The following is a 25,339-nucleotide window of genomic DNA, read 5'->3' as shown; positions in this document are numbered from 1 at the left end:
AAGAGAAAAACCAAGAAAACTTGAACCTGTTTGGTTTTTAAGTTGTACATTGTAATGATCTAAAATCCAAGTTGAATGATCTAAAATCCAAGTTAAAACTGATGACTTACCTTAGATGTATTAAAAAGCCCCCTGGGAAGTAGCTACAATCAGCTCCAGCTCTATCAGACACACAGTGTTTCAAACTTTCCCCTTACTTGAAGAATGAGTGAAGGATTTGGGGCTTCAGGCTTCAGAGACTATGCCTGGAAGAAAAGGCTCTCACGCGTTTGGCCTTGTCTCATGTTTCGTCCCCTCGTATTAGCAACAGGCGTATCTAATTTTACTCAGTGACATAAACAGCTCGTACCACACTTAAAATTGTTTGGGCACCAATTCCAGGACACAGCTCTAAGTGGGCCAAAAAAAAAAAAATTCTTACAAAACCAACATTTAAATCCTGAATCATGATAGTCTTATGTAATTATAACTTTCTAAAATAAACTTTACCTTAAGCGAATAGCAAAAACCAGACTAGTTTCCAGTAGAATTCAATGTTGACAAAATCTCTTGGCAATCATTTCAAATGCAACATTTAGAAGTTGTGACTTTATTAGTATTAAATGTATACTATTCTCATTCATGTGAAATGCACATTATCATATAATAGTCACTCCTTAAAAATCACTCTTTTTAAGCCTCTTTTTAAGTGAAAAACTTTATTATTTGAGAAGAAAACCTTAGGGAATGATCATCCTAATAAAAAGAAAGTAAATAAATTCTGCCCGTTAAAATTACGACAGTTCTTTCCCAGTAAATTAAATTTATATTATGTTTAACAAAGGATGTGAATGTAACAATGCAGTCTTGATGTTTTATCTTTATTCATTTTCATAAGATGTAAAGAAATATCAAGCTTTTAAAATAATCTTTTATTTTGCATTATTTTTATATATAGCCTGGTAAGGAGCATGAATTAACACAGATTAAATTATATATTTGAAATTTGTATTTTAGCACTAAACCTTGAATAGGAGAAGCAGTGCAATGATAATCCACATGCTTACTATTTCTTTTCTTTTCTTCTCAGGAGACCTTTTCTCTTATTCTATTTATTCATAACTCTAACTTCTTTTGACATTTGATGCTTCTCATACCAACAGCTGCAGGCCTTAAATTAAAAGCTGATATAGCTTCAACTAATCACACATTTATTTATAAGACTTTAAAAAATCTTTCATGAACTCTCTGCACATTACAATTTTCTCTGACACAGCAATTTAGACATAAAATTACAGCACAACTATCTCATATATATATATATACATATATATACATACATATAAATACTTAACAATGATGATATGAGATGTATGTTTGTATCAGTTTGTGTCTGAAAAGTCAAACTCTGAAACTCCTAACTCAATATTCTGGTTGAAATGTCACACATTTAAAGGTTACATATTGAGGGACCTTTTCAGCAATCAGTAAATTGGTTTTATAACAATGAACTTTTCAATGTTTTGTGGACTGCTTTGTAAAAATGTTACTCAAGTTATGGATTTGATCTCCATTCACATCTACAGATTCATTTAATACTACCAACTTTTCTTTTCAGTCCTTCAGGAGGAGGGCTTAGAGAAAAACATCTTTCATTTTATAGAATAGTTGAAATTATTAAAACAAGATCTTCAAAGTTTTTTTTTAAATTTTTTGTTATGTTAATCACCATACATTACATCATTAGTTTTTGATGTAGTGTTCCATGATTCATTGTTTGTGCATAACACCCAGTGCTCCAGGCAGAATGTGCCCTCTTTAATACCCATCACCAGGCTAACCCATTCCCCCACCCACTCCCCTCTAGAACCCTCAGTTTGTTTTTCAGAGTCCATCGTCTCTCATGGTTCGTCACCCCCTCCGACTTACTCCCCTTCATTCTTCCCCTCCTGCTATCTTCTTCTTTGTTTTTTCTTAACATATATTGCATTATTTGTTTCAGAAGTACAGATCTGTGATTCAACAGTCTTGCACAATTCACAGCGCTCACCATAGCACATACCCTCCCCAATGTCTATCACCCAGCCACCCCATCCCTCCCACCCCCTACCACTCCAGCAACCCTCAGTTTGTTTCCTGACATTAAGAATTCCTCATATCAGTGAGGTCATATGATACATGTCTTTCTCTGATTGACCTATTTCACTCAGCATAACACCCTCCAGTTCCATCCACGTCGTTGCAAATGGCAAGATCTCATTCCTTTTAAGATCTTCAAAGTTTTTAATGTAAGGTTAGCTTCAGCTTATAACTCACATATACACACCTCAGTGTATATGTTTTCAGTGGAATCATAGCATTTTAAAGCTATAAGAGGCCTTAAAGGAAACAACCTAGTCAAACTGTCCACTGGATGTAAAATAGCTCGCTCAAGGTTACAGAGCTGGTTTGGGCGTGGCAAACAAACAAACAGAAACAGTTCTCTATACCTACAGAGAACAAACTGGTGGTCACCAGAGGGGGGATGGGTGAAAAAGGTATAGGGGATTAAGAAGTACAAGCTTCCAGGGGCGCCTGGGTGGCTCAGTCGGTTAAGCGACTGCCTTCAGCTCAGGTCATGATCCCGGGGTCCTGGGATCGAGCCCCATGTCCGGCTCCCTGCTCAGCGGAGAGCCTGCTTCTCCCTCTCCTTCTGCCTGCCACTCTGCCTACTTGTGCTCTCTATCTCTCTGTCAAATAAATAAATAAAATCTTAAAAAAAAAAACATTAAAAAAAAAAAGAAGAAGTACAAGCTTCCAGTCATAACTAAGTCATGGAGATGAAAAGTACAGTGTAGGGAATATAGTCAGTACTATCGTAATAACGTATAGCGACAGATGGTGACCACACTTCTCTCGGTGAACACTGTGTAATATATACAATTGTTGAACCACTATGTTGTACACCTAAAACTAATGTAACATTGTGTCAACCGTACTTCAATTCAAAAAAGAAAGAAGAAAGTCCTTAGGCTCTTATGTCTTCCATAACTATAGGATCCTTCTGGGATTCACCCTTATCCTTCCCCCTGTAGTCAGTTAGCAATCCTGCCCTCCTACCTTGTTCTGCGTGGGGGCAGACAGTCCTGCTGCCTAAGACACCGGGTTAGAGAGACCACTTTTAGATCTAGTGAAAACAAGGAATTTCTGGTAGAGATATGGTTCGTTTTGAAATGGGAGGTAAGTTTGCCTGAGGAGGGAGGATGTAGGGGATGATGGGGGATGAGACAGTTGAAAGTTTGAAAAGAGGAGAGAAGTTGTGAAGAGCTGGGCAGTAAATTTACTAGTGAATATACTAGACAGTGTTTGGACCCAGCTGAAGTTGATCAGTATACAGTGTTCCTATTTCTAATAGTTCCTGTGACTTTGGATACTAACTGCAGATGTGAGCTCCTATGACTAAACCCCCCCACACCACTTCACTCTTTCCTCCCAGACTAAACTCACCATCTCCCAAACCTGCTCTTTTGTTCGTCCTTCCTTTCTCAGTTTCTGACGCCATCCTCCACAAAGTTACCGCTGACTGACTTGGGAACCTCCCTCACTAACCAGCCGGCCAGTCACTAAGCCGCTGTATCTCCTCCCTCTACCTGCTCCCTTCTCTTTGGGGGGTCCCCGTCTGACTGGGCGGCTCACCAGCAGGTGTCTCCTGGTGCTCAGTACCTGCTGGCCTGCTTCCGGGTTCTGCTTCCAGGTTCTGCCACGTTCCATTTTAGACTCCTGGGATTGCCAGAGAAATGCCGAGAACAGGTCATTCTCTCCTCATCACTCCCCAGCCTCAAGACCTCCAACGAGCCTTCAGGATGGGGACCACGTTCTTGACAGGGCACACACACCTTTACGACTGGGCTGTGTCTGTCTCCCATGTCCCCATCCTTTAGGTTTGGTAAGAAACTACATGCCATTGGGTGCCTGGCTAAATATGACAAAGTTACCTCCCATCTTTTTTCTAATGACTATGTAACTTTTGAAAGTCTGTTCATATGTCACTATCAGCTTTCTATATGTATTTATAAACTTATAGTTATTTGTATTTACATTGCTATCATTGCTTTATATACATATTCTCTCTACTAAACTATCAACTCCTTGCTCAGCACCTGAGCCCTCAACTGAACCCTGAATAGTTACATCAAACTCAATGTTTCTTATGCTATCAAGTCCACAGCACACCGTAACAAAAAAAAAAAAAAAAAAAAAGAGCTAACACATGATCAGGATGACATTATAAGACTTTTCCAGAAGAGGTCAGTATAACAGTAATAAAAGTACTCACTTTCAGGGCAAATGAAATGTGAAATCAAATTAAAATATTTTGTGAGAGATAAACTTTCAAGCCTTAAAAAATAACGTCAATGATCTGCCCTCCAATCAAAGATACAACTTCCTCAGGAGAGATGGCCTTTCACATAAGCGAAATGCAATGATTCTCTACACAAATGAAAACACAATAGGTTTAAATCTGGAATGTAATTAATGTAATCACGTGGATGCTTCTCACCCAAACTCTCTGATTATTCTTAAATAGAGATCATCCAAGTGTATGCATTTTAGAAAGATAATTCATATTCCCTTTGGAGTTGCCGTACAAATAAAAAAATTAAATTGATCACTAGATTACTGAATGTAGGCATTTTGTGTCTTGTGGTACTTTGGGGGAAGTTTAGGAGTCACTAGTTAGTGTAAAGGGCTAATTCAGTGTTGTCAGAGATGACGGGAAAGAAAACAGTGGCATGCTGGAAAAATAAGAAGACTTGAAAAAAAGAAAACTCTTACATTTCAGAAGAGAAAATGGACTACCCAAAATTTCAAAGGCTATTCATTGGTAATCACTGCATTTGGTCATCACAATTTTTTAAAGATTCATTTATTTATCTTAGAGAGAGCGAGGGGGGAGGGGAGGGGCACAGGGAGAGGGAGAGAGAGACCCAAGCAGACCCTTCACTCAGTGTGGAGCCCAATGCGGGGAACAACTCGGGGCTTGATCTCACCACCCTGAGATCACAACCTGAGCTGAAATCAAGGGTCGGAAGCTCAACTGACTGAGCCACCCACGTGCCCCACTGCCTGCCACTCTTATCTCTAACCCTCTGTAGTTACCCTGTACTTTTTGTACATGCTCAAAGTGGTCATATTTACCTTCCACTTTGAAACTATATTCTCCTGTATCTCTTGTGATTTGATCAGGTTGATTAAAAAAAAAATGCAATACACAGCATTCACATTTTACAACTAGCTACCCAAATATCTAACCATATTCCCTTTCAGAGACAAACACCTGTGCTCCTCAATGCCTCTGTTATCAGTTTGAATGGAATCTTTTTTTTTCAATATTCCTCCAAATATTTTATTTTTTATTATTTTTTTATTTTTATTTTTTAAAGATTTTATTTGAGAGAGAGAATGAGATAGAGAGAGCGCGAGAGGGGGGAGGGTCAGAGGGAGAAGCAGACTCCCCGCTGAGCAGAGAGCTTGATGCAGGACTTGATCCCGGGACTCCAGGATCATGACCTGAGCCGAAGGCAGTTGCTTAACCAACTGAGCCACCCAGGCGCCCCTTCCAAATATTTTAATTGCTTTGTACTGACATTGTGCCTTTCCCAGAGAGCTGTTGTTGTTGGAGTTTCTGAATATCACTTTTGTAATTGTTGTAAAATAAGAAATTTTCCTAAATTTGCCTTCTTCAGCTTATCTTAGTTGTCTCTCAGTTTTTATTCCTTTAATCTATTATTTGGAATCCATGTCATTTTTCTTCTTGAAACACACTGTTCCTTGCTAATTTAAGTAGTTTATATCATGCTTTTCTTGTAGGACTCACCTCCAGCTCCCTGACTTTCTAATGGTCTTTCTGTTCCTTGCATTCTCTACCTCTACCACATCGTCAAACTTCTGTTGAATTTCTAATAATATCTGCTATATAGGATCGTGTTTTTCTTCAGCATCCTGTACTCCAGGCTCCCCTCCTCCTGGACCAGTCCGTCGCCGAGGCAGCTTCCCACACAGCTGCTGTCTTCCTTAGATCTCATTGCTCTCCTGAGCTGGGTGAATCTTCCCCGACTCAGCTCTCATGTCCTCTCCTCATACACCCCCTTGCTTTGATGGACTGCACCCTCAAATATCATTCAGAAACGGTGTTTGGGAAGTAGATTGTCTAAGTTCTTTTATGTCTGAAAATGTATCTATTCTCCAAAACTGGTTAATAGTTTCATTTAGTATAAAATTCTAGGTTGAAATAATTTCAGACTAAACTTTGAAGTCCTTGCTCCACTGACATCTGTCATTAAGAGTTCCTACAGAGAAATGTAATTCTAGTCTGATTTGCATTTCTAGTTTATATTGAGTAAGGTACATTACTATTTAAAGGTACTCGTTGCAGTTTTTGGTAAAATTAATATTCTCCTAGTTTATTTCCTGTTGCATTCATCTGGCATTTCATATATCTGATTCAATCAAAGAGAAGGTAGCGTCCATTTATAAAACGTAAGTGTATTTGTTCTTATTGAAAAATAATCGAGTGAGAATACTTAACGTTCTATTTCATGAATGTTTTTAAAATCTCTTTACCCTGATCAGAAATTTCTGATGAAGAACTAGAGTGTAAATGGTGGTAAGATTTATGAAAAGGAAAATATGTGGTATAAAATAAACTGGAGGATAAAAAAAAAACAGAACCGAAAGAGAATATTGGAAATCTGTCGATGGAGGAAGATCTGTGCCCAGGGACATTGGAAAGTATGTTAGACACTGAAATTTGTGAGAATAGTAACTTACAAAGGAACACTTATTCCTTCTATGAGAAGGTTCCTCCTAGTGTAGTAACATTTCTAGGTTCTCTCTATAACTTCTACTCATTTCTTCCCAGGGAAAGTGGATTAATTCTTCTCACTGATGAGTTAGAATAAAATAGTGGGTCCATATGGTCCATTTCCTCCCTCTTCAGAGACGTTCATGCCTGCAGAGAGTACAGTTTTGACACTGATCCTCAGGCCCTCGGAGGGACCTGTGATCATCTAGAGCTGCCTAAGGGGCGTGTTAGCCCTTGCTGGGGATGTAACATTAGGAAGCCCATTGTTGCTGCACATCTGGAATACATTTTCCAACAGCTCTATTTGTAACACAATGACACTTAGACCTTCATTTGCCTCATCCCTTTGTCTCTCAGTTGGTTCAGAACTGGGGCAGTAAACAGAGAAGTGATTTTTCTCAATCTTCTCAAACTCAAAAAAATCAGCATTTAACAACCACATATCTCTCTTGAGGAGCTACTACATAGCAAGAGCTATCCTGTATTAGTACCTAGACTTATCTAACTCTTCTCTTCTAACTTCCTCTTTTTTGCAAGGCTGGTACCCTCTTAAATATCTCTGTGGTCCTCACAGCATTCAGTGCAGACCAATCTGTCGCTGCTTATTTACTTCCCTAAATCCTGTTAACCCTTTATTTGTTCGTAAGTTTGGTGGCAGGGACTGAGTCTTGATACCTGGATTTCCTTAGCCTCTAGCTACTCATTAATATCTGCTAAATGAAGGAATTTAACAAGGAAACCACAGTTTCTGTGCTTATGTAGTTTTTTTCCAGCTTAGAGGGCAGATAGTTAAATATTCAATAATGTGGTTAGCATAACAGTATGGGTATGAGCTAAAGGCTATGGAAGCACATAAAGGAAAACTTAATTGTATTTGGGAAAGACCTAGTGGTAGTTGATTCTCCAACAGCAGAAATCATCATTAGCTCAGTCTTTTGAAATTTCCAATATTTGTGTGTGTTTCAAATGTATTCAATATAGTGACATAAATATTGTGTGAACATAATTTGTAAATGTATATGAACCAACATATATTGAGATGTGTACCTGTCATTGACCTAAGTCAAATAAGTTTTTTTTAAAAAGATTTTATTTATTTGCCAGAGAGAGAGAGAGAGAGAGGGAGAGTATAAGCAGGGGGAGTGGCAGGCAGAGGGAGAAGCAGGCTCCGATGTGGGCCTCGATCCCAGGACCCTGAGATCATGACCTGAGCTGAACGCAGATGCTTAACCATCTGAGCCACCCAGGCGCCCCTCAAATAAGTTTTGAGACCATGACCCAAAGCCTTGAAACAGTTACAGTATTGGTGGCTTTAGTTCAACCCTCTACATTCTGTAGCCTAATTATGATTAAAACTACACAGCATTAACTTAAAAATCTTCCTTACTTATTCTTTCCCTACAAATAATATAAACAAATGGCCCAAAACTCCAGGCTTTCGGATCAACTGAGTTTAAATTCAGCTTTTTCACAAGTAATAGCTTGTATAATGTTAGTTATTTTTCTTAATGGTCTGTTTTCTGCTATTAATGTTGGGGATAATATCAACTCCCTGCTTAAGGCTAGTAAAATAATTAAATGTGATAATGTACAAAAGGCACTCGGCACATAGTAAAACACATATCAATGGCAGCTATTATAATTGTTTCTTAAGGCTGTGAGTGAGTTTTTCAAAACGAAATAGAATACATGAATCGCAGATTATGACAAATGCAGCCTTTACGACAAATGTATTTTGGCTCACTTCATGGTATACCTAATACAATAAAAGCATTCTGACTTGATGTTATGCCTAATTATTAACGTGCTCAGCTAGTAACTAACCTTCCTAGGCAGACTACACAATAGCACTTTCACACAATCAAACCAAATTATTATTTTTTTCTTACAGTTTAGTTTTCTGGCATCCACATCTTTTGCCAACAACTTGCCTTGTATAGGATATACACAGTTTAACAGCCTTGACAAACACACAGGAATACTTTACAGTCTGAAAGGTAAAGATAGTGGAGACCCCATGAAGCTGAATTTGACTTGCTTCTGACCATTGTCCTGCTTGTGTCCTCTTGAGGGCCCCTGAGCTCCTGACCTCGGACCTTCACCCTCTCTACTGAAAAGTCTTCAAAGTCTTATTATTTCAAAAACCTTCTTCCCACTGAAAATGTGAAAGCTGGATGCTAGAGGGCTCATGACAACACAAATGCTGTGTCATGAGGTAATGGGGTCATGGGGGTGACAGCAAGACTCAATGCTGAGGCCTGGGAGAAAAGACAGTGGTGAAGAGAATGACCTTGAGAGATGAGATGTAGCAATGAAGTTTTTGGCTTGGGTCCCTTGTGTTTCACGACTTATTGGCGTGGATATTTCAAAGTCATCATGTTGCAAACTCAACATATTTTAATTATCCCTCCCACTTCTCCCCAAAACTTCTGTTCTCTTTCTTAGCTTAAAGGCATTGCCGTTTGCCATTTGGCCCTGCCAGAAACTTTCCATAGTTTAATGTAAATTATTTCAAGCAGTGTGTGTATTTGCCCCCCAACTGGCAAATGATCAAAAAGTCTTTTTTTAAAATTTTATTTCATTTTTATTTATTTATTTGGATAAGGAAGTCTGCAATTAAAGGGAAAAAATGAGGAATGCTGGCCTAAGCACATCCCATGCATGACCAAGTCCAGTTACTTACCGTGAAAGAAATAAAGCTGTTTGATAATCAAGCATTAGATTCTGTATAATTTCAGCAACAAGAAGAAAATCTGGCATCTCCACAACAGCACAAAATCTGGTTTCTCACTATAGCACAAAAATCCCATGGGTTTATTAATATTTAAAAAAGAAACAAATATTTTTTCATTTAAAAATGAGAGATTAAGGGATGCCTGGGTGGCTCAGTCAGTTAAGTGGCTGCCTTCGGCTCAGGTCATGATCTCAAGGTCCTGGGATCGGGTCCCACATCGGGTTCCTTGCTTAGCAGGGAGCCTGCTTCTCCCTCCGCCTGCCGCCCCCCCTCCCCCCGGCTTGTACTCTCACTCTCTCTCCCTCTCTCGCAAATAAATAAAATCTTTAAAAAAATGAGATTAAAAACTTAAAAATGTCAAAAGTGAACATGTTGGTTCCAAAAAGTGTATGAGTATATGCTTTTTGTTTCTCAACATCCATGAACTCCACTTGTGGTAATGACCCTTGGATTTTCTTTTTGGGGACTCACCCCTACCTTGCTTTCAGTCCGTATGTTTGGTCCAGTCAGACCAACGCCATTCCCAGGTTGAGTGGCAGGTCATGTGACTTAGGCCAGGCTGAGAGGAGCGCGGCATTCTCTTGGCCAGAGATTATTTTAGACTGACTCTGTCCAAGCCAACCAGACTCAATCAGAGCAATCCCACAACTTCTGTTTCAGTGGCTGACAAGACAGACTTTCTTTTCTGCTTGACTTGAATTTGATAGCAATTCAAGCCTGGTTAGTGAGCAGCCATGAACACAACACAACGCAGCAAAGGTTGGAGCTGAGAGATGAAGTAAAATTCATGGTAATTTCAAGTCCGTAAATCGAGGCATGCCTAAATCACCTCTACTCTTGTATTTTTTAGTTACATCAGCCAATAAATTGCCTTTCTTCCATTCAAAAGTGTAGAGTGGGTATTTGATAATTTGCAACATAAAAATATAAAGTAAGTTTTAGTCAAACCAATGCAATAAAGAACTTGCCTTTTTAAAAAAATTTTTTTTGTTGTTGGTGGTGGTGGTGTAGGAATTCACTTAGTTCCTGGTGTGAAAGAATGAGGGGGTGATGGTACCAAGAGTAAAGCTTCAAACAATGAAGAGAGGTGATGAACACAAACTTGAACAGCTCCTTACCAGTTGTAAAACAGAACTCGGAGGTTACAGAAATCCATACCTTCTGTGGTGGCATATGTAAATGATGGAGCTATTCAGGGTTACCAAATGCTCTGCCGAGGTCAAAGATGAGGACAGAGAAAGATAACCTGATTTGGCAAGAGAAGACCAGTGGGAAGATTTAACATGGTAGTTCTAAATTAAAAAAAAAAAGATAGGCATAGTAATGATTCAAGGAAACCTCATGAAAAAGCCCTGACTTTCTCATATACTATTATTTCATCAAAGCTAAGATTGATGATTTTAAGAACACCACTATTTTTATGCCAGTAAGGAGTACCTCTGCAAATTAAACTATAATCTGGCACTAATGGTAATATGCATCCCAATTAAGAGCTATTACAATGTAAAAAATTGGCATTGTAGATTTGGTAAAATATGGTAACAGCGCAATGGAGTGAATGATAACAGCAGTTGTCTGTCATTCATGATTTATTTAAATAATATTCATCAAGGATTTTTTCTGTCATACACATGAGTTGCCTTTGTTGATTAGCTTTTATGTTTGCTAGAATAAATGAGAAATTCAGTTCTTGTCTCAGTAATTGCCTAAGAAAAGTAATGCCTTTTTAGGTAGCTATATGGAAATGCTTCCTATTGTACATAGAGGTTGCCTAATGGAATTAACGATTAACTCTCTCTGAAACTGTTTTTCTGGGATGCCGAGTTGGTTTGTCTTACATGAATCAGTTATACGCAAAGGCTACCAGGATCCTGCTGAAGTCACTTCTGCTGTTTTTGATCCAATGCGCAAGCACCAACTGGGTGCCAAACACTGTTCTAGATGCTGATAGCAGAGTGCACAGCACGAAGGAGGGCTTACCTGTTCAGAGCTTACACTCTAGTTGAGAGGAAACAGCCAATCAGTGTGAAAACAATAAACAAGAAGATTTCTCACTGTGGCAAGTTTATTAAGAAAGTAAGCGTGGGGGGGGGCGCCTGGGTGGCTCATTCGTTAGGCGTCTGCCTTCCGCTCAGGTCATGATCCCAGGGTCCTGGGATCGAGCCCCGCATCGGACTCCCTGCTCTGCAGGAAGCCTGCTTCTCCCTCTCCCACTCCCCCTGCTTGTGCTCCCTCTCTCGCTGTGTATCTGTCAAATAAATAAATAAAATCTTTAAAAAAAAAAAAAGAAAGTAAGCATGGGGAGGGGGAGAATATTTAAGTATATGGTCAGGGCAGGCCTTTGTGGGAGGACCTGAATAATGAGAAAGGAGCAATCATGAAAAGACTAGGGCAAAGTGTGATATCGGCGGGTGATGGCCCATGTAATGGCCCGGGGGCAGGAATGATCTGTGTGTACGTGGGACAAGCAAGGCCCAGGGGTGGGCACATGGTGCACGGAACAGGCCCGATAAGGCCAGAGAGGAGGAGGCATGAAGAGCAGTGGTTCTCAGCCGGCCACACGTTAGCAGCAACCAAGAGAGGTATACAGAACACCACTGGCCGGGATCCTCTCCAGAAATTCTGATGTATTTGCTATGATGGAGGCCCTGCTATCGGCGTTTGCCGAGTTCCCTAGGCAGTTCTAATGGGTTGCCAAGGCTGATAATCACAGCTGCACAACAATGTAGCTACAGCCCCTGTAAGAGAAGACCTTATTCCAAGTGCCAGCTGTAGGACATGAAGAGCGTTGACGTTATCCGCAAAATACTGTTCATTTCTTCTAAGGAGCCCCTTCCGTAGAGCTGTCACTCTCTCTCCTTTCTGCTCTCTGACCAGCTACTTTCAGGAGGTCTTTGCCAGGATGGGGTATGTTCTGGTCTGACTGGAATTTTCTTCATGACCCAGAGTATTTGTGTTTGTCTAGTTTTCACTTCTCAGTTTGTTTGGTTGGCTTCTTTCTCTCCTCTCCCCTCCCCTTTTCTTTTGCCCTCCCTCCCTCCCTCCCTCCCTTCCCTCTCTTCCTCCTTTCTTCCTTTGTTCCTTCCTTTTTCTTTCACAGTACAAGATCTGTGCTATGCTTAGCTTCAACAGACTGCCTGCCTCCTGACATGTGACTTATCTGTGTGACTCCTCATCTGCGCACCTTTGCATCCTGGCACAGAGCTTGTGCAAGAGATCCCCTGCTGGTGTCAGCTCATTCATCTCCTCCTCCTACTGTGTGTGGGATGTGCAGACTGCACCACGCAGGACACACTCTTGCCTTTGAAACACACACAGTGCTGTGTTTTCTGAGCCTGCAGCTCTGAGGATCTCTCTCGCTATTCTTTCAGATGCATACCTGTTCAATCCCCACTCTTTTGGAATACTTTCCACTAATTTTGTGGTTTGGGCTTTGGTTGTCTCCTAGTGTTGCCTAAAATAGAATTTGAACAAGTTTCTCACTCACCTTGCTGCTTTTGAATGATCTCAGGAGGGCACTGTGTAAATACTACCCTCACATTGTCATCTTCAACGTGGAAGTCTGTCACCCACGTGTCTCTTTACTGTAAGGTTAAAAGGGTTGTTAGCTACTTGAGAAAACTGACTTGGAGGCACCATGGGCACCCTTCTGTGGATCCTTACTCCTGAAAGAATTTTGGTCTTTCACACAATCTTAGATAACCAAAGAAGAGGAAAATAGTGAATTCAGTTTCAGCAAAAGCTTAAACAGAGCACAGAACTGAGGACAATTCTGTGGCCTTGGTTTGAGTCAGACTCTCAGGATTCCTGGTTCTTCTACAGATCTTATCCCACTCTCAATCCCTGGCAATTTGAGTGCTCTCTTTTGGAACATGATTCCGTTCAGTTCACCTTTATGCCCAGGAGTATAGCTGAAAGCTTAGTCATTTTTGACAGTTCATTTCAACTCAATAGAATGAAGTAATTGCTTTAGGTTCCCAAAGTGAGAATTTTCTTTTTCTTTTCTTTCTTTCTTTTTTTTTTTTTTTTGGTATATTTGAAAGAAATAATTAAGCTTTTTTCCAAATCTAGGCTATGCTGTGCGAACATAAAGTCTACTACTGGATTATAGATATGGCTGGTATACATTCACACGTCAGTATGTTCCCCAAGTGGCTGTGAGCTCATCCCCACTACATGTATAGAATCTTCCTGCACACCCTGCTGTGTGCAGAATTCTCCTTCTCTCCCAGGACCACACTTGGTTCCTTTCTACTGAAACTATCACTGAAAACTCATCCCAGTTATGTGCCCAGGAAAGAGTCCTTATTCTTTGGGCCAATCCTGAGCACCACATATTCTGATATATTCTTGGTTTTAATAACTGAAACACAGAAGTGATATTCTGAATAATGTTTAGGCTTTGTGCAACAAGAAACATTATTGTTTAGCTACATTAGGCTTAAAGAAGCATTTGCAAAGAATTCTTACAACATAACAGTTATATGATACATTTCTGAGAAAATATATTCAGAGTTGCAAACAAACCTCTAGAACACAGCCAATTATTTGGATGCAAACTGTATTGTACACTGTGAGGAAGTAATTCCAGGTCTTTTTCTTCCCACATCATAAACAATACAAAAAGGTTTGACTCGTGTGAAAAGACATACTTTTAGAAATGCTTTTAGGAAAAGAAGTCATATAATTTTTGCATTTAAAAAGATTTTACACAAACCTGGGTAATGGTGAATGGATAAACAAACTGGTACATCCAGACAATGGAATATCATCCAGCAATAAGAAGAAATGAGCTCTCAAGCCATTAGAAGATGTAGGGGAAACTTAAATGCCTACTACTAAGTGAAAAAAGTCAATCTGACAAGGTTACATGATTCTAACTATATGACATCCTGCAAAAGGCAAAACTATGAAGACAATAAAAAGATCAGTGCTCCCCAGGAGTCTGTGGTGTGAAAGGGCTGACTAGGTGGAACACAGGGAAATTTTAGGGCACAGATACTATTCTTCATGATGCTACAATGGGGGATACATGTCATTACACACTTGTCCAAACCGAGAGAACGTACAACACCAAGAGTGAGCGCTGATGCCAACTGTGAGCTTTGGATGGTAACAGTGTTGTAACAAGTGTAGGAGGGGATGTTGACAATGGTGAGGCTGGGGCTGGGGCAGGAGCAGCATGGGAAATCTCTGTACCTGCCTCTCAATTTTGCTGTGAACCTAAAACTGCCCTCCCTCTCAAGTCTTTTAAAAATTTTATCTTTCATTGCTGGATGGGAGGTGGGTGGGGGATGGGGTAATGGGGTGATGGGTATTAAGGAGGGCACGGGATGTGATGAGCACTGGGTGTTATAGGCAACTGATGAATCACTGAACTCTACATCTGAAACTAATGATGTTGGTTAATTGAATTTAAATTTAAAAATATATAAAAAATAATTTTTTTTTTTTACTTTCATTCCCTATCATTTTGTTCCTTTTTAAAATACCAACATTTGTACTTCAAAATTTAGTCCAAGAAATAATCAGGTATTTACTGGTTGAATTTAGTAAATAACATAATTATTGATTTGAGGATAATGCTATAATATTCAGTTTGTTTATGTTCTTTCATTGTTCAAAAACTGTCTTAAATCATTTCTTTGCCCCAATTTTTTCCCATTGTAATAGAGTAAGTTGATTAAAATTCTCAAACAAAAACTATATCAAAACAGACACAGGACAAGATTGCTTTAAATGGCTCATAGGTAGGCTGATAATAATTTTCCGTCTTTAATAAACCAGTCATATGTGTAGCCACCATCTCTCTCTCTCTAAAGGTCTTGCACTAATTCATAAATAGGGGAAGGCACCCAAGGTTGGGGGGGCGGGCGGTCATGGAAATGTAATGGTCTGAAGGTGGTGAAGGAGAAAGCAGGAGAGATCTCATCTGCTAAAGGTGGTAAGGACAGCGGAGAAAGTCTGGAATGGCTCCCAATGGGATGGGAAGGGGAAAAGTCAAGCATAAATGAACGATCACAGCATGAGGCTAAGGGTCCTTCCAGCCTCAGCACTGGCAACTGAACACAACGGCATTTTAGAAACATTTTTGGGATAACAATAGGAAAATCACACTACAGGATTGATCTGTGGCAGGACTTTTCTCAGTGGACAGAGCAGATACGCATGGATAGGTGGAAGCTGATGACCCTGGCCAGGCCAAGGAAGTTCAGGCCATCAACATGGGTCCAGGTATGTGGGAAGGGAAATGCCAACAGGAAGAGGAGGCTGACGGACAGCAGTCCGAGAGGGAAATGGAGGGGTAGGGCCTGCCTGGGCTTCTTCATGATGTTTCCCCTGTGCAAAGAAGTTCAAAGCAGGTTTCTGTGCTCAAACTTGAGAGGATGGAAAAAATTAAGCCTAACTCCACAATAATTTGTTGAGCAACCCCAGATGGTGACAGATACCAAGCTGCTGTCTAAGCAACGTGAAAGCAGAGGCCACTGGATCCCAAACCAGGACACTGGGAAGCTGTGTAGAGTGAGGTTTTCATGGGACTTAGCACCCACTTGGATGCACATGGGAAAGGTCCTAACCTGGCTATGTGGAAGAATAAATGGAATGAAAAGCAGTGTTAACCAACCAGAGCAGGCATGGTTTGAAGCGAATAATGAAGCACCCACCTTGGGCAAAGAACGTGGGATGAGTGCAACCACTGGTGGAGGTACTTAGTCTACAACTTGAGATTAGGGCTAGTGAGCTGTAAGAATTTTGCGGTGCTACAACTCAGACCATTGCTAATGAAAGTCTGGCCTCTGAATTTTTCCTCTCTTTTCTGAATGCAGCAGATTAACTTTTAAAAAATCTGTTTGTTTAACTGGGGCAGGAGTTGACAGTCAGCCACATTTTGGATATAACATAGAAATCATGTCAAAAGCATATCCTATGGAAAACTTTCCACAGCCCCATTCCCCTCCCCCAGCTTTACTGAGGTATAATTGGCCGGTAAAAACTGTATATATTTAAGGTGTACAACTTGACATTTTGACATACATTGTGAAATGATCACCATAGTCAAGTTAATTAACACATCCATCACCTCACATACTCTTTCTCCTTCCTTCCTTCCCTGGTCAGAACACTTAAATGCTACTATCTTAGCAAATTTCAAGTATACAATATAGTATGAGGTATCACCTCACATCTGTTATAATGGTATTCTCAAAAAAGGCAGGAGATTACAAGTGTTGGCAAGGATGTGGAGAAATTGGAACTCTTACACACTGTTGGTGAGAATGTAAAATGGTGCAGCCATTATGGAAAACAGTGTGGAGCTTCTTCATAAAGTTTAAAAATAGAACTATCACATGATCCAGCAATTCCACTTCTGGGTATATATTCAAAGGAAATAAATCAGGATCCTGAAGAGATATTCTCATTTCCATGTTCACTGCAGCATTATTTATAATAGCCAAGATACAAAAACAACCTACGTGTCCTTCAACACATGAATGGATAAAGAAAATGCAGTGTATGTATGCACTGTTCATTCTTTATTTTATTTTATTTTTTAAAGATTTTATTTATTTATTTGAGAGAGAGAGAGAGCACATGAGAGGGAAGAGGGTCAGAAGGAGAAGCAGACTCCCTGCTGAGCAGGGAGCCCGATGTGGGACTCGATCCCGGGACTCCAGGATCATGATCTGAGCCAAAGGCAGTCGCTTAACCAACTGAGCCACCCAGGCGCCCTGCACTGTTCATTCTTTAGAGACTATTTTTTTAGAGCAGTTTCAGGTTTACAACAAAATTGAGAGGGAGGTATAGAGATTTGCCATATACGTCCTTTCCCCACACATGCACAGCCTCCTCCATTAGCAATATATCTCACCAGAATGATACATTTTTTTTTATCAAAAATGAACTGACACATCATAATCACTTAAAATGATTTTACTTTCAGTAAACTGGAGTTTACTCTTGGTGTTGTTTTTTTCTATGGGTTTGGACACATACATAGTGATTCGGAGCCACCATTATGGGAGTATTTTCTTTTTTTGAAGGGGGAAAGAAGGGTTCCATTAATTTCTTTTCTTTCCAGCTTTATTGAGGTCTATTTAGCATATAACATTGTAAAAGCTTAAGGTGTACAATATGTTGATTTGATACACTTATATACTGTAAGATGATTACCACCTTTTATTATATTTGAAATAAATTATCTACAAACTAAATAACCAAAATCTACGAGTTGGAAAAACGTCTTCCAGCTGTTGAATGTGTAGCAAATAAAGGACATCACTTTTAAATACATAGTTAATATTTTAAAAATAAGCAACATAGAAAAATCTGGAGCCCTTCCCAGTATGAAACTAAGAATTCTTTATGAAACTAAATAGTTTAATGAAATTGTATAATCTTTTAAGTGTCAAAAGAGGCAAACTTGATGAAATAATTTTTAGGGTTTTCCCCCTTATTTCCAATTTATATAAATCCTTCTTACCTCTTAAAGGAAAATGACTCTTCTGGCTCACCTCCTTTTGATTATTGTACATAGAAACAAAATCATAAGCCGACTTTGCAGATGATCACGGCTAACTGATGGATGGGTACAATACAATTTCGGAAGTCATGATGGGGAGCTCTCCTGCACTACTGGGCTCCTCACAGCCTACACAGTCCAAGAGGAGGGATTAAGATTTCCTCACAGCCAATGAAAAGCTGTCACGACTTCAGTCACCTTTGGCCAATGAGAAGCCACTACTACTTCAAACTCCAATGAACATTTGTTCAAAACAACTCCTCCCAACTTCCTTCTTTCCCCTACAAAAGGATAGTCTTCCCTGTTCTCTGGGCTTGCCAATGGTTCCCCACAGTTTACATGTCCCAAACTGCAATTTCTCTATTCCCAAGTAAACTAATTTGCAGCTTGGTAGGCTTTATTGTTTAATTTTTAAGGTTGACAGTATCAATCTATGTTGAAAAATACTTCACAACTAAAGTTATTTCTTTATAACTGATTCCTTTCATTGGTATAGATCAGGGTTTGGTAAATGATAGCCTGTGTGTCAAGTAAGACCTTTTACCTATTCTTACGAGTGTCCCTAAGCCACAGCCATGCCTACTCGTTTATGTACGTCTATGGCTGCTATGACTGCCCAGTTGTGTAGTTGTGACAGAGATCCTATGGCCCACAAAGCCGAAAATATTTATTATCTGGCCCTTTATGGGAAAAGTTTGCCTACTCCTGATATATCTCACTGGAAATAGAGTTTACTGTAGACATGCAAGTCATATTTTAGTTCTTTTTTATTGTTTATTATTTTAAAAATAAACTTATTGTCTCATTATCATTGTTAATCTAAGAGGTGTATCTGATAATTATATTATATTCCTATGTCCCCTTCACTCCCCCTGGCAAAGTAAAAAAAAAACAAACCCTGAAATCAACTGGTACTTACCTGAGTACCTGCTCTAATTACAAATTCATACTTAAGGTCTGAGTTTTATGTCACAAGACAAATAAAATACTCAAACCTCAATTTATTAGTTTCAAGCAAACAATCGCTCAAACTCTAACCAGTCACAAAACTGTCCTGATGTCTATCCTTACTTTGCAACTAATATTTGGTAGAGATATTAATAAATAAAAACAAAATTTAGTAGTAAAGTATAGACAGCCCAAGAATAAATAATCAATAGGTTAGATAACCAATTTAATCCACAGGTTGCATAATTAACATAAATAATTGAGAATTATCTTCATTATAATTTAACCATTTAACATCATTTAATATAGCATTTAACTTTATTGCTCATTTTAAAATTCCAGAAGTTGGTTAAAATTTGGTTTATTTAAAATTTAGATAATGAACATCATGGAGCTCTCTTGTAATCTAGCTCAGAGTATGATGTACAATGTATTTTTTTATTATTTATAATTATCTTTAAAAATAGTTACATAGGAAATGTTCCCCCCAAATAATGAAATGTATCACACATACAGAGGTCTTCTAATGTAAAGGACGGAGAAGACATGAGAGATCCCCATTTGTACCACCAAGACACAGTTCTGCATAAAATGTAATATTTTAAAAATATGTAGTCAAAATTATAGGAAAAAATGAAACATTCTCAAGGCTAGAAAAAAGTATGGAAATGAAAGCCAGAGATAACTGGGGGTGATGCTACACACCGTATGAGGGTTATCAGACCCACTTATGGGCCTAGAGACTGAGTCTGAATCTTAATGCCCAACAGAGATGGGAGAGTTGGCCTCTGTCCAGAGCAAGGCCAGAGCTCCCACATACAAGGAAAGTCCAAGAAGAGATCCCTCCTTCTCTAAGGCTGTGGATAGAAAGACAAACCACTGCATAGAAAGCAAAATCATACGCTTGCATCAACCACAAGCCTGTACCATTTACAGGTGACAGTTTGTCCAACTTTATAAAAAATATGTGCTGCTATAACCCCCAACCATGAGATTTACATTAAAACTGCTTTGAGACCCATAAAACCCCTGGTATCCCAGCAGATGCACAAGCAGAACCACTCCTAGGGACACTTTCACACCTGCTGCATTTGAGAGTCCTACCTAAGAATAACTCTCAGTGTAGATGAGCTCACACAAAATAATTACAAATCACTGGAGCAATTAAACTATCATGATGTGGAATGATGGAATCAGCAGCCTGAGAAGAAATGGAAGATGGAAATGAGAAAGGCCAAAATACATCTCCTTTTCCAGGCTTGTACAAAGTGTCAGCTGGAAGAATCATGCAGAACCCTAAGCAGAGTGTGGTATTTCTTAAAGAAACACACACTGTGGGACAGTTACCTGTGGCTTGAGATAGGTCAAATGAAAGGACTGGATGATCATTCTTTTACTATTCCAGTTGGGTCGTTCTCGCCATTCGCCACTTACACACACCTCCAAGTTTGGATGTTGGAAAGGAAAGGAAAAAAAAGGCAGAAAGGCCTCAAAAATGAGGCAGCAAAATATGATGATATGTGAAGGGTGACAGAACTGTTGCTTCAGGTAAGTATGAATAAAATAAAAATCTTCATAGAAGAAGTACCAGTGGGCTAGCCACCATCCCACTATGTGCCACAATCTCGAGACTTGCTAATGGAATACTGTGTTCATAAGATACTATTTTATCTATTATATCTGCCTTCTGTATTTGCCCGATTTAGTAAAAAGTCAAAAAAATATTTAATTGGAAAACGAAGACATTGAAGTTGCCTTCAAGAAGACTCCCAGAGTTTCTAAAGAAGAATTCTGAGGTTTTTAAGGGCACCAAGTTTCCCGGTGCTCATGCTTTACACTAGTTAATGTTACCCTTAAATGTTAAATGCCTTCCTTTTCCTTGATTCAAAATATTCCTAGCACTAGTCATGTGGTTTAGTCATTTGAGCTATTTTGCATTCTCAAGAAAAATGACAGGCAGGACTGACCCCAGCAGTCTTCTGGGTGCTGTGCTGCAGTGGGAAGAGTAGGTTTGGTGTCAGGTCTGTGTTATTACTTAGTTCGGCTGAGCAATCACCTTGGCAAACGATGGCCTCTCTGGGCCCAGTTTCCGTCTGTGCTAAGTGGGGCCTTCCTCACAGGGTGCTTGAGAAGACGGATGAAACTTAATGAATGCTCGCCTGGCTTAAAGTAGGAGCTCAGTCAAGGGGATGCACACCGCACTTTCCTTTTGAGAGCACGTGCTAGGAGTCAGAGGGATAGCTGCAAGCTCCACACGCGAGAAGGAAATTCTCTGGAGAATAATTTGGTGGGTATTTACCTCAAATCATTTTGAATTAAGGGGGATTATAAACCAACAGATTGAATCAAGAATCAAGAACAGTCCTTTATATACAGGGGGCATCTGCACCTCACGCCTTCAAAATGCAAGACAGCCTCAATTATAATCCAACCCACAGAATTCCATGTAAATAATCCAGTGACTCATAAAGACATTCTTTATAAAAACACAACTTTTATACAGCCTTTCCCTTTTTATACCTGGTTGCTTACTTAGGCCTTTGTCTTCAGTGCAATATGATTTTGTTAAGGTTTCCTATTTTAGAATTTTCCCCTTTTTTCACTCAGTTCACTTATATGTTATTTTTGAAAAAGGAGTTTAGGCACATATATTAAAGTCTACTAGACAAAATAACACAAGCACATTTCTACAAATTAATACCTGGCTCGTGTTACTTTTCCAATTAAGTTTTCATTGTTTTATTATTAATGTAAGTATTAATGTCATCATACTTTATTATAATGGACTGACTCAAGGTTTTGTATGTGCAGCAACTGAGCCCATCTACATGCTGAGAATCTAATTTAGGTGACCTCAACCAGGGGTCCAGAACTGGCTTCAAGAACAGTTAACCTCTTGAAATCCAGTCCAAGTTGCAGATCTAGAACTATCACCAGGTTTTCAAAGGAATCCATGACGTTAAAATAGTTAGGAAGCATTATTTTACTACCTCCTTCCTTTTCTGCTGTCTCCAGCACAAATATTTCCCTCATACCTAACAAAATGATATGCTAAAAACACAAGTTGTTATATGTAGCTATTTTGTTTCCTAATTTAGAAGGTGTGTTCAGAAATTTATATGCAAATACACTTCACACAAGGGATACTTGTATTTGTACCATTCACAACACACAACCGTGTTTACTTCACATAAATTCAACTACAGAAGACGTAATGAAATGGGCATTTTTTTGACAAATCACAAAGCAACATCACCTCTCTTTAGGAAATTAAATATTTGGGTTATGATTCTATGATGATCATGTCCATATAAATCACTTTCTAACAGTACAATTCTAGAGAAAGAAATAAAATTAGCATTATCTTTTTGCTTAACTGTAACTATGTCCATAGATATTTGCCTATTTTACCCAAAGGACATTAGGAGCTCTTGCAGGACACAATCTTAACAACTAAACATCAAAATGAGGGTCTGATAAATTTTAAAGATTTTTATTTATTTATTTATTTGAGAGACAGAACGAGAGAGAGAGAGAGAGAGCACATGGGAGGGGGGAGGGTCAGAGGGAGAAGCAGACTCCCTGCCGATCAGGGAGCCCGATGCAGGACTTGATGCGGCACTCGATCCCGGGACCCCCAGGATCATGACCAGAGCCAAAGGCAGTCGCTTAACCAACTGAGCCACCCAGGCGTCCCCGAGGGTCTGATAATTTTTAAAAAGTCATACCCAAGATAATGAAATGATGCTGATCAAAATGTAATACTGTATATATATATATTTGAAATATCCTCCAGCCACAATTAGATTATTATTATTCTCATTAACACCGAGAGAGGTGTTTAATAGTTTAAAAAAGCAAATTATTTGTTAAATGTCAAAGTTTCCTAATTTCTTTTATAGTCTGCTTATGCATGTCTAATTTATTAAATGGATTGTTCATCACTACATTTTTTTCAAGATTAAAGAAATATCTTCTAGATTATAATTGCTATACAGGACAACTTTTCTATACTTGTAAGCCCACAGTGGAGGCGTACTATATACATTAATGATTTAGGTGTAATATCTACCAAATATTGTGCCTAATGATTCAGTAATAACAAACATTAAATATCAAAAGAGGATAAGGACTTGGGCAAAGCAAGGTATTTGAAAACATGATTGAATAACTCTAAAAGTTTACTATATGATATGTTTACACATGTAGAGTGAATGTCAGTTTGCTAATCACTTTGGAAGCACTTTTTCTAGAGAGGAAGTTCTCATATCAGAGACACTGAACCTTTTGGTAAAATATTCCATCACCAAAAACCAAGAGATCAGCTTACACATATTTTTGAATAATATTGTAAAAATTTTTTTCAGGTTTTTTTTTTATAGCTTGCTCATATTAAAGGAAGAAAAGCACAAAAGAGCCATAAAAAAAAGATCTGCTTTAAAAGAAAAATAAAAACAATTCCATGGCTTTACACAGATTTACCTGTTTTAAGGAACATCCAACAGCATTTATGCAAAAATACCATACATATATAGTGTCATCACTAAAAATCTACTTGTACAACATTTGGCATCACTTGATGAGTTGTTATTTCACAGAAAAATTGTATGTGCTTGTACCACTATTTATAAACATCAGACCATCCAGTAGTGATTTAAAAATTATCAACTGCCTAACTCTGGTTTAACAAATAACAAGCAAATAAATAAATACCAACCATGGGAACTTTAGAGGGTAGTGGGTATAAGCGGGGCGGGAGGATCATCAAGTTATCATCCCACTGAAGACTGTGTGAGCCACCTGTGATTTGAAGGATCTCTGTTTCCCCTCTAAAATGCCGAAGTAAAGCAACTTTGCACTTCTTGGTGCAACCACTCTGCTTACTCAATGTCAAGGGATAGACTAGTCAGCAATCCAGGGCAATGTTTTTGGCAAAATGAATTTACAGAAAACAAGTTCATTCTTATTTTCGTTCTCTCTCATCCCCGCCCCTCCCCACGCCTGCCTCTGTCTCCTCACCCCCTCCCTTCGTCGCTACCCCACCTCCCCGCAAGACAAAGTTATTTAAGTGTTATGTCAGAGTGCAGATCAGTTAGCAAAGTTTTTTCCAGCAAAGAAAGGCCGACTGTCTAAACTACGTTTCACACTTGTCCCAGAGCCCCCGTAGACTGGCAGATGAGGAAGGAAAACGCTATTTGGGGCAGAGAAAATAACGGAGGAAGAAGAAGCAGGGTGGGAAGAGAGTTTTGGGGCTTGGGGAAAGGCTGCAGAGGAAACAGGGGATCCCAACAACGGAAGAGTTAGTTTAGGGGGCTGCAAGAGAAGGAAGGACAACGGAAATTGGGGGAACTGAGAACGAAGTGGTGGTCCGTGACCACTCTCTTTACCTGCTGTACTTCTTGGGGTCCGGACGAGCAAACGGCCACCGTATATCCCTTCATTCCCGACGGGATGAGACCACTGTCTTCTCTCCGGACAGCGCGGGCCTCGGCTCCGTCCTCCTTCCTCGGCGACCGCAGCGACAACTCTGCTTCTGGGCGGGGGAGCCGCTCCCCCGAGCCGCGGGTGCCCACATCCCCGCCCGGGCCCCGGGCGCCACTGCCCGGGCGCGAGCGGAGGCGGAGGCCAGACACCCCGGGGAGACTCGGCCCGGCTACGGCACCGCCCCCAAGCAACCCCGCGCGCGCCGGGACGAGCCGGGGGCGCCCCCAGCCGGCCACACACCCCAGTCCCCCGCGCGGGGCCAGCGCGCCCGGCTCCCTCCGCCGCGCCCCCTTCCAACCCCATCACCGCGCGCCCCCCACGCCCCTGTGCCCCTCCCACGACGGCCCGCGCCCCTGCATGACTCCCTGCGTCCTTCCCGTCCCACCGTCGCACGCGCCCCGCACACCCCTGCGCCCCCATTGCGTCCCCCGCCCCTCCATGTCCAGAACGTCCTGTCCCAGCGCTCCGATCGCGCCCACCGCGGCCTCCCCGCCCTCTGCTCGCCCCCCACGGTCGCGCACGCGCGCGGGTCGCTGAGCAGGGCACTCGCAGACACCCGCTCTCAGCCGATTCCTCTTTGGATGCCCGCGGGAGGGCGCCTTCCCTCTTCTCCCCTTCAGTCCAACTGAGTCGGCCTACCGCATCCCGGGCTTGGAGCTCGGGGGAAGAACTCATTTTCCCACCTGGGCTCCTAGTCCCTTGCAATTACAACAGTCAGCGCCTTCCTAATCTAAGGCGTTTTAGGGCGTCCCTGTTGAGGGAATTGTTCCATTCACGAGACTCTAGAGTCTGGCCGAGAACCACTTGGGCTTCAGAGCTGCGCGGTTTC

General features: G+C 40.3%; 1 protein-coding gene across 2 annotated transcripts in view; it reads right to left on the bottom strand.

Moving 5' to 3' along the window:
- Window positions 1–24,613, bottom strand: part of SGCG (sarcoglycan gamma) — a 119,280-nt gene extending 94,667 nt beyond the window's left edge. For both annotated transcript variants that reach the window (XM_028106215.2, XM_088022178.1), the window contains exon 1: window positions 24,414–24,613. In XM_028106215.2, coding sequence (XP_027962016.1) covers window positions 24,414–24,467 — 54 coding nt within the window. In that variant the 5' untranslated portion in view covers window positions 24,468–24,613. The remainder of the gene's footprint in view (window positions 1–24,413) is intronic.
- Window positions 24,614–25,339: the final 726 nt, after the last annotated feature.

This window comes from Eumetopias jubatus, unplaced genomic scaffold, assembly GCF_037043125.1.
Source record: "Eumetopias jubatus isolate StellerSeaLion01/CBP00866 unplaced genomic scaffold, mEumJub1_p1.0 scaffold_3, whole genome shotgun sequence".
In the NCBI taxonomy this organism is placed as follows: Eukaryota; Metazoa; Chordata; class Mammalia; order Carnivora; family Otariidae; genus Eumetopias; species Eumetopias jubatus.
The sequence above is the reverse complement of the archived record's forward strand: the minus strand, read 5'-3'. Positions and strand labels throughout refer to the sequence as shown.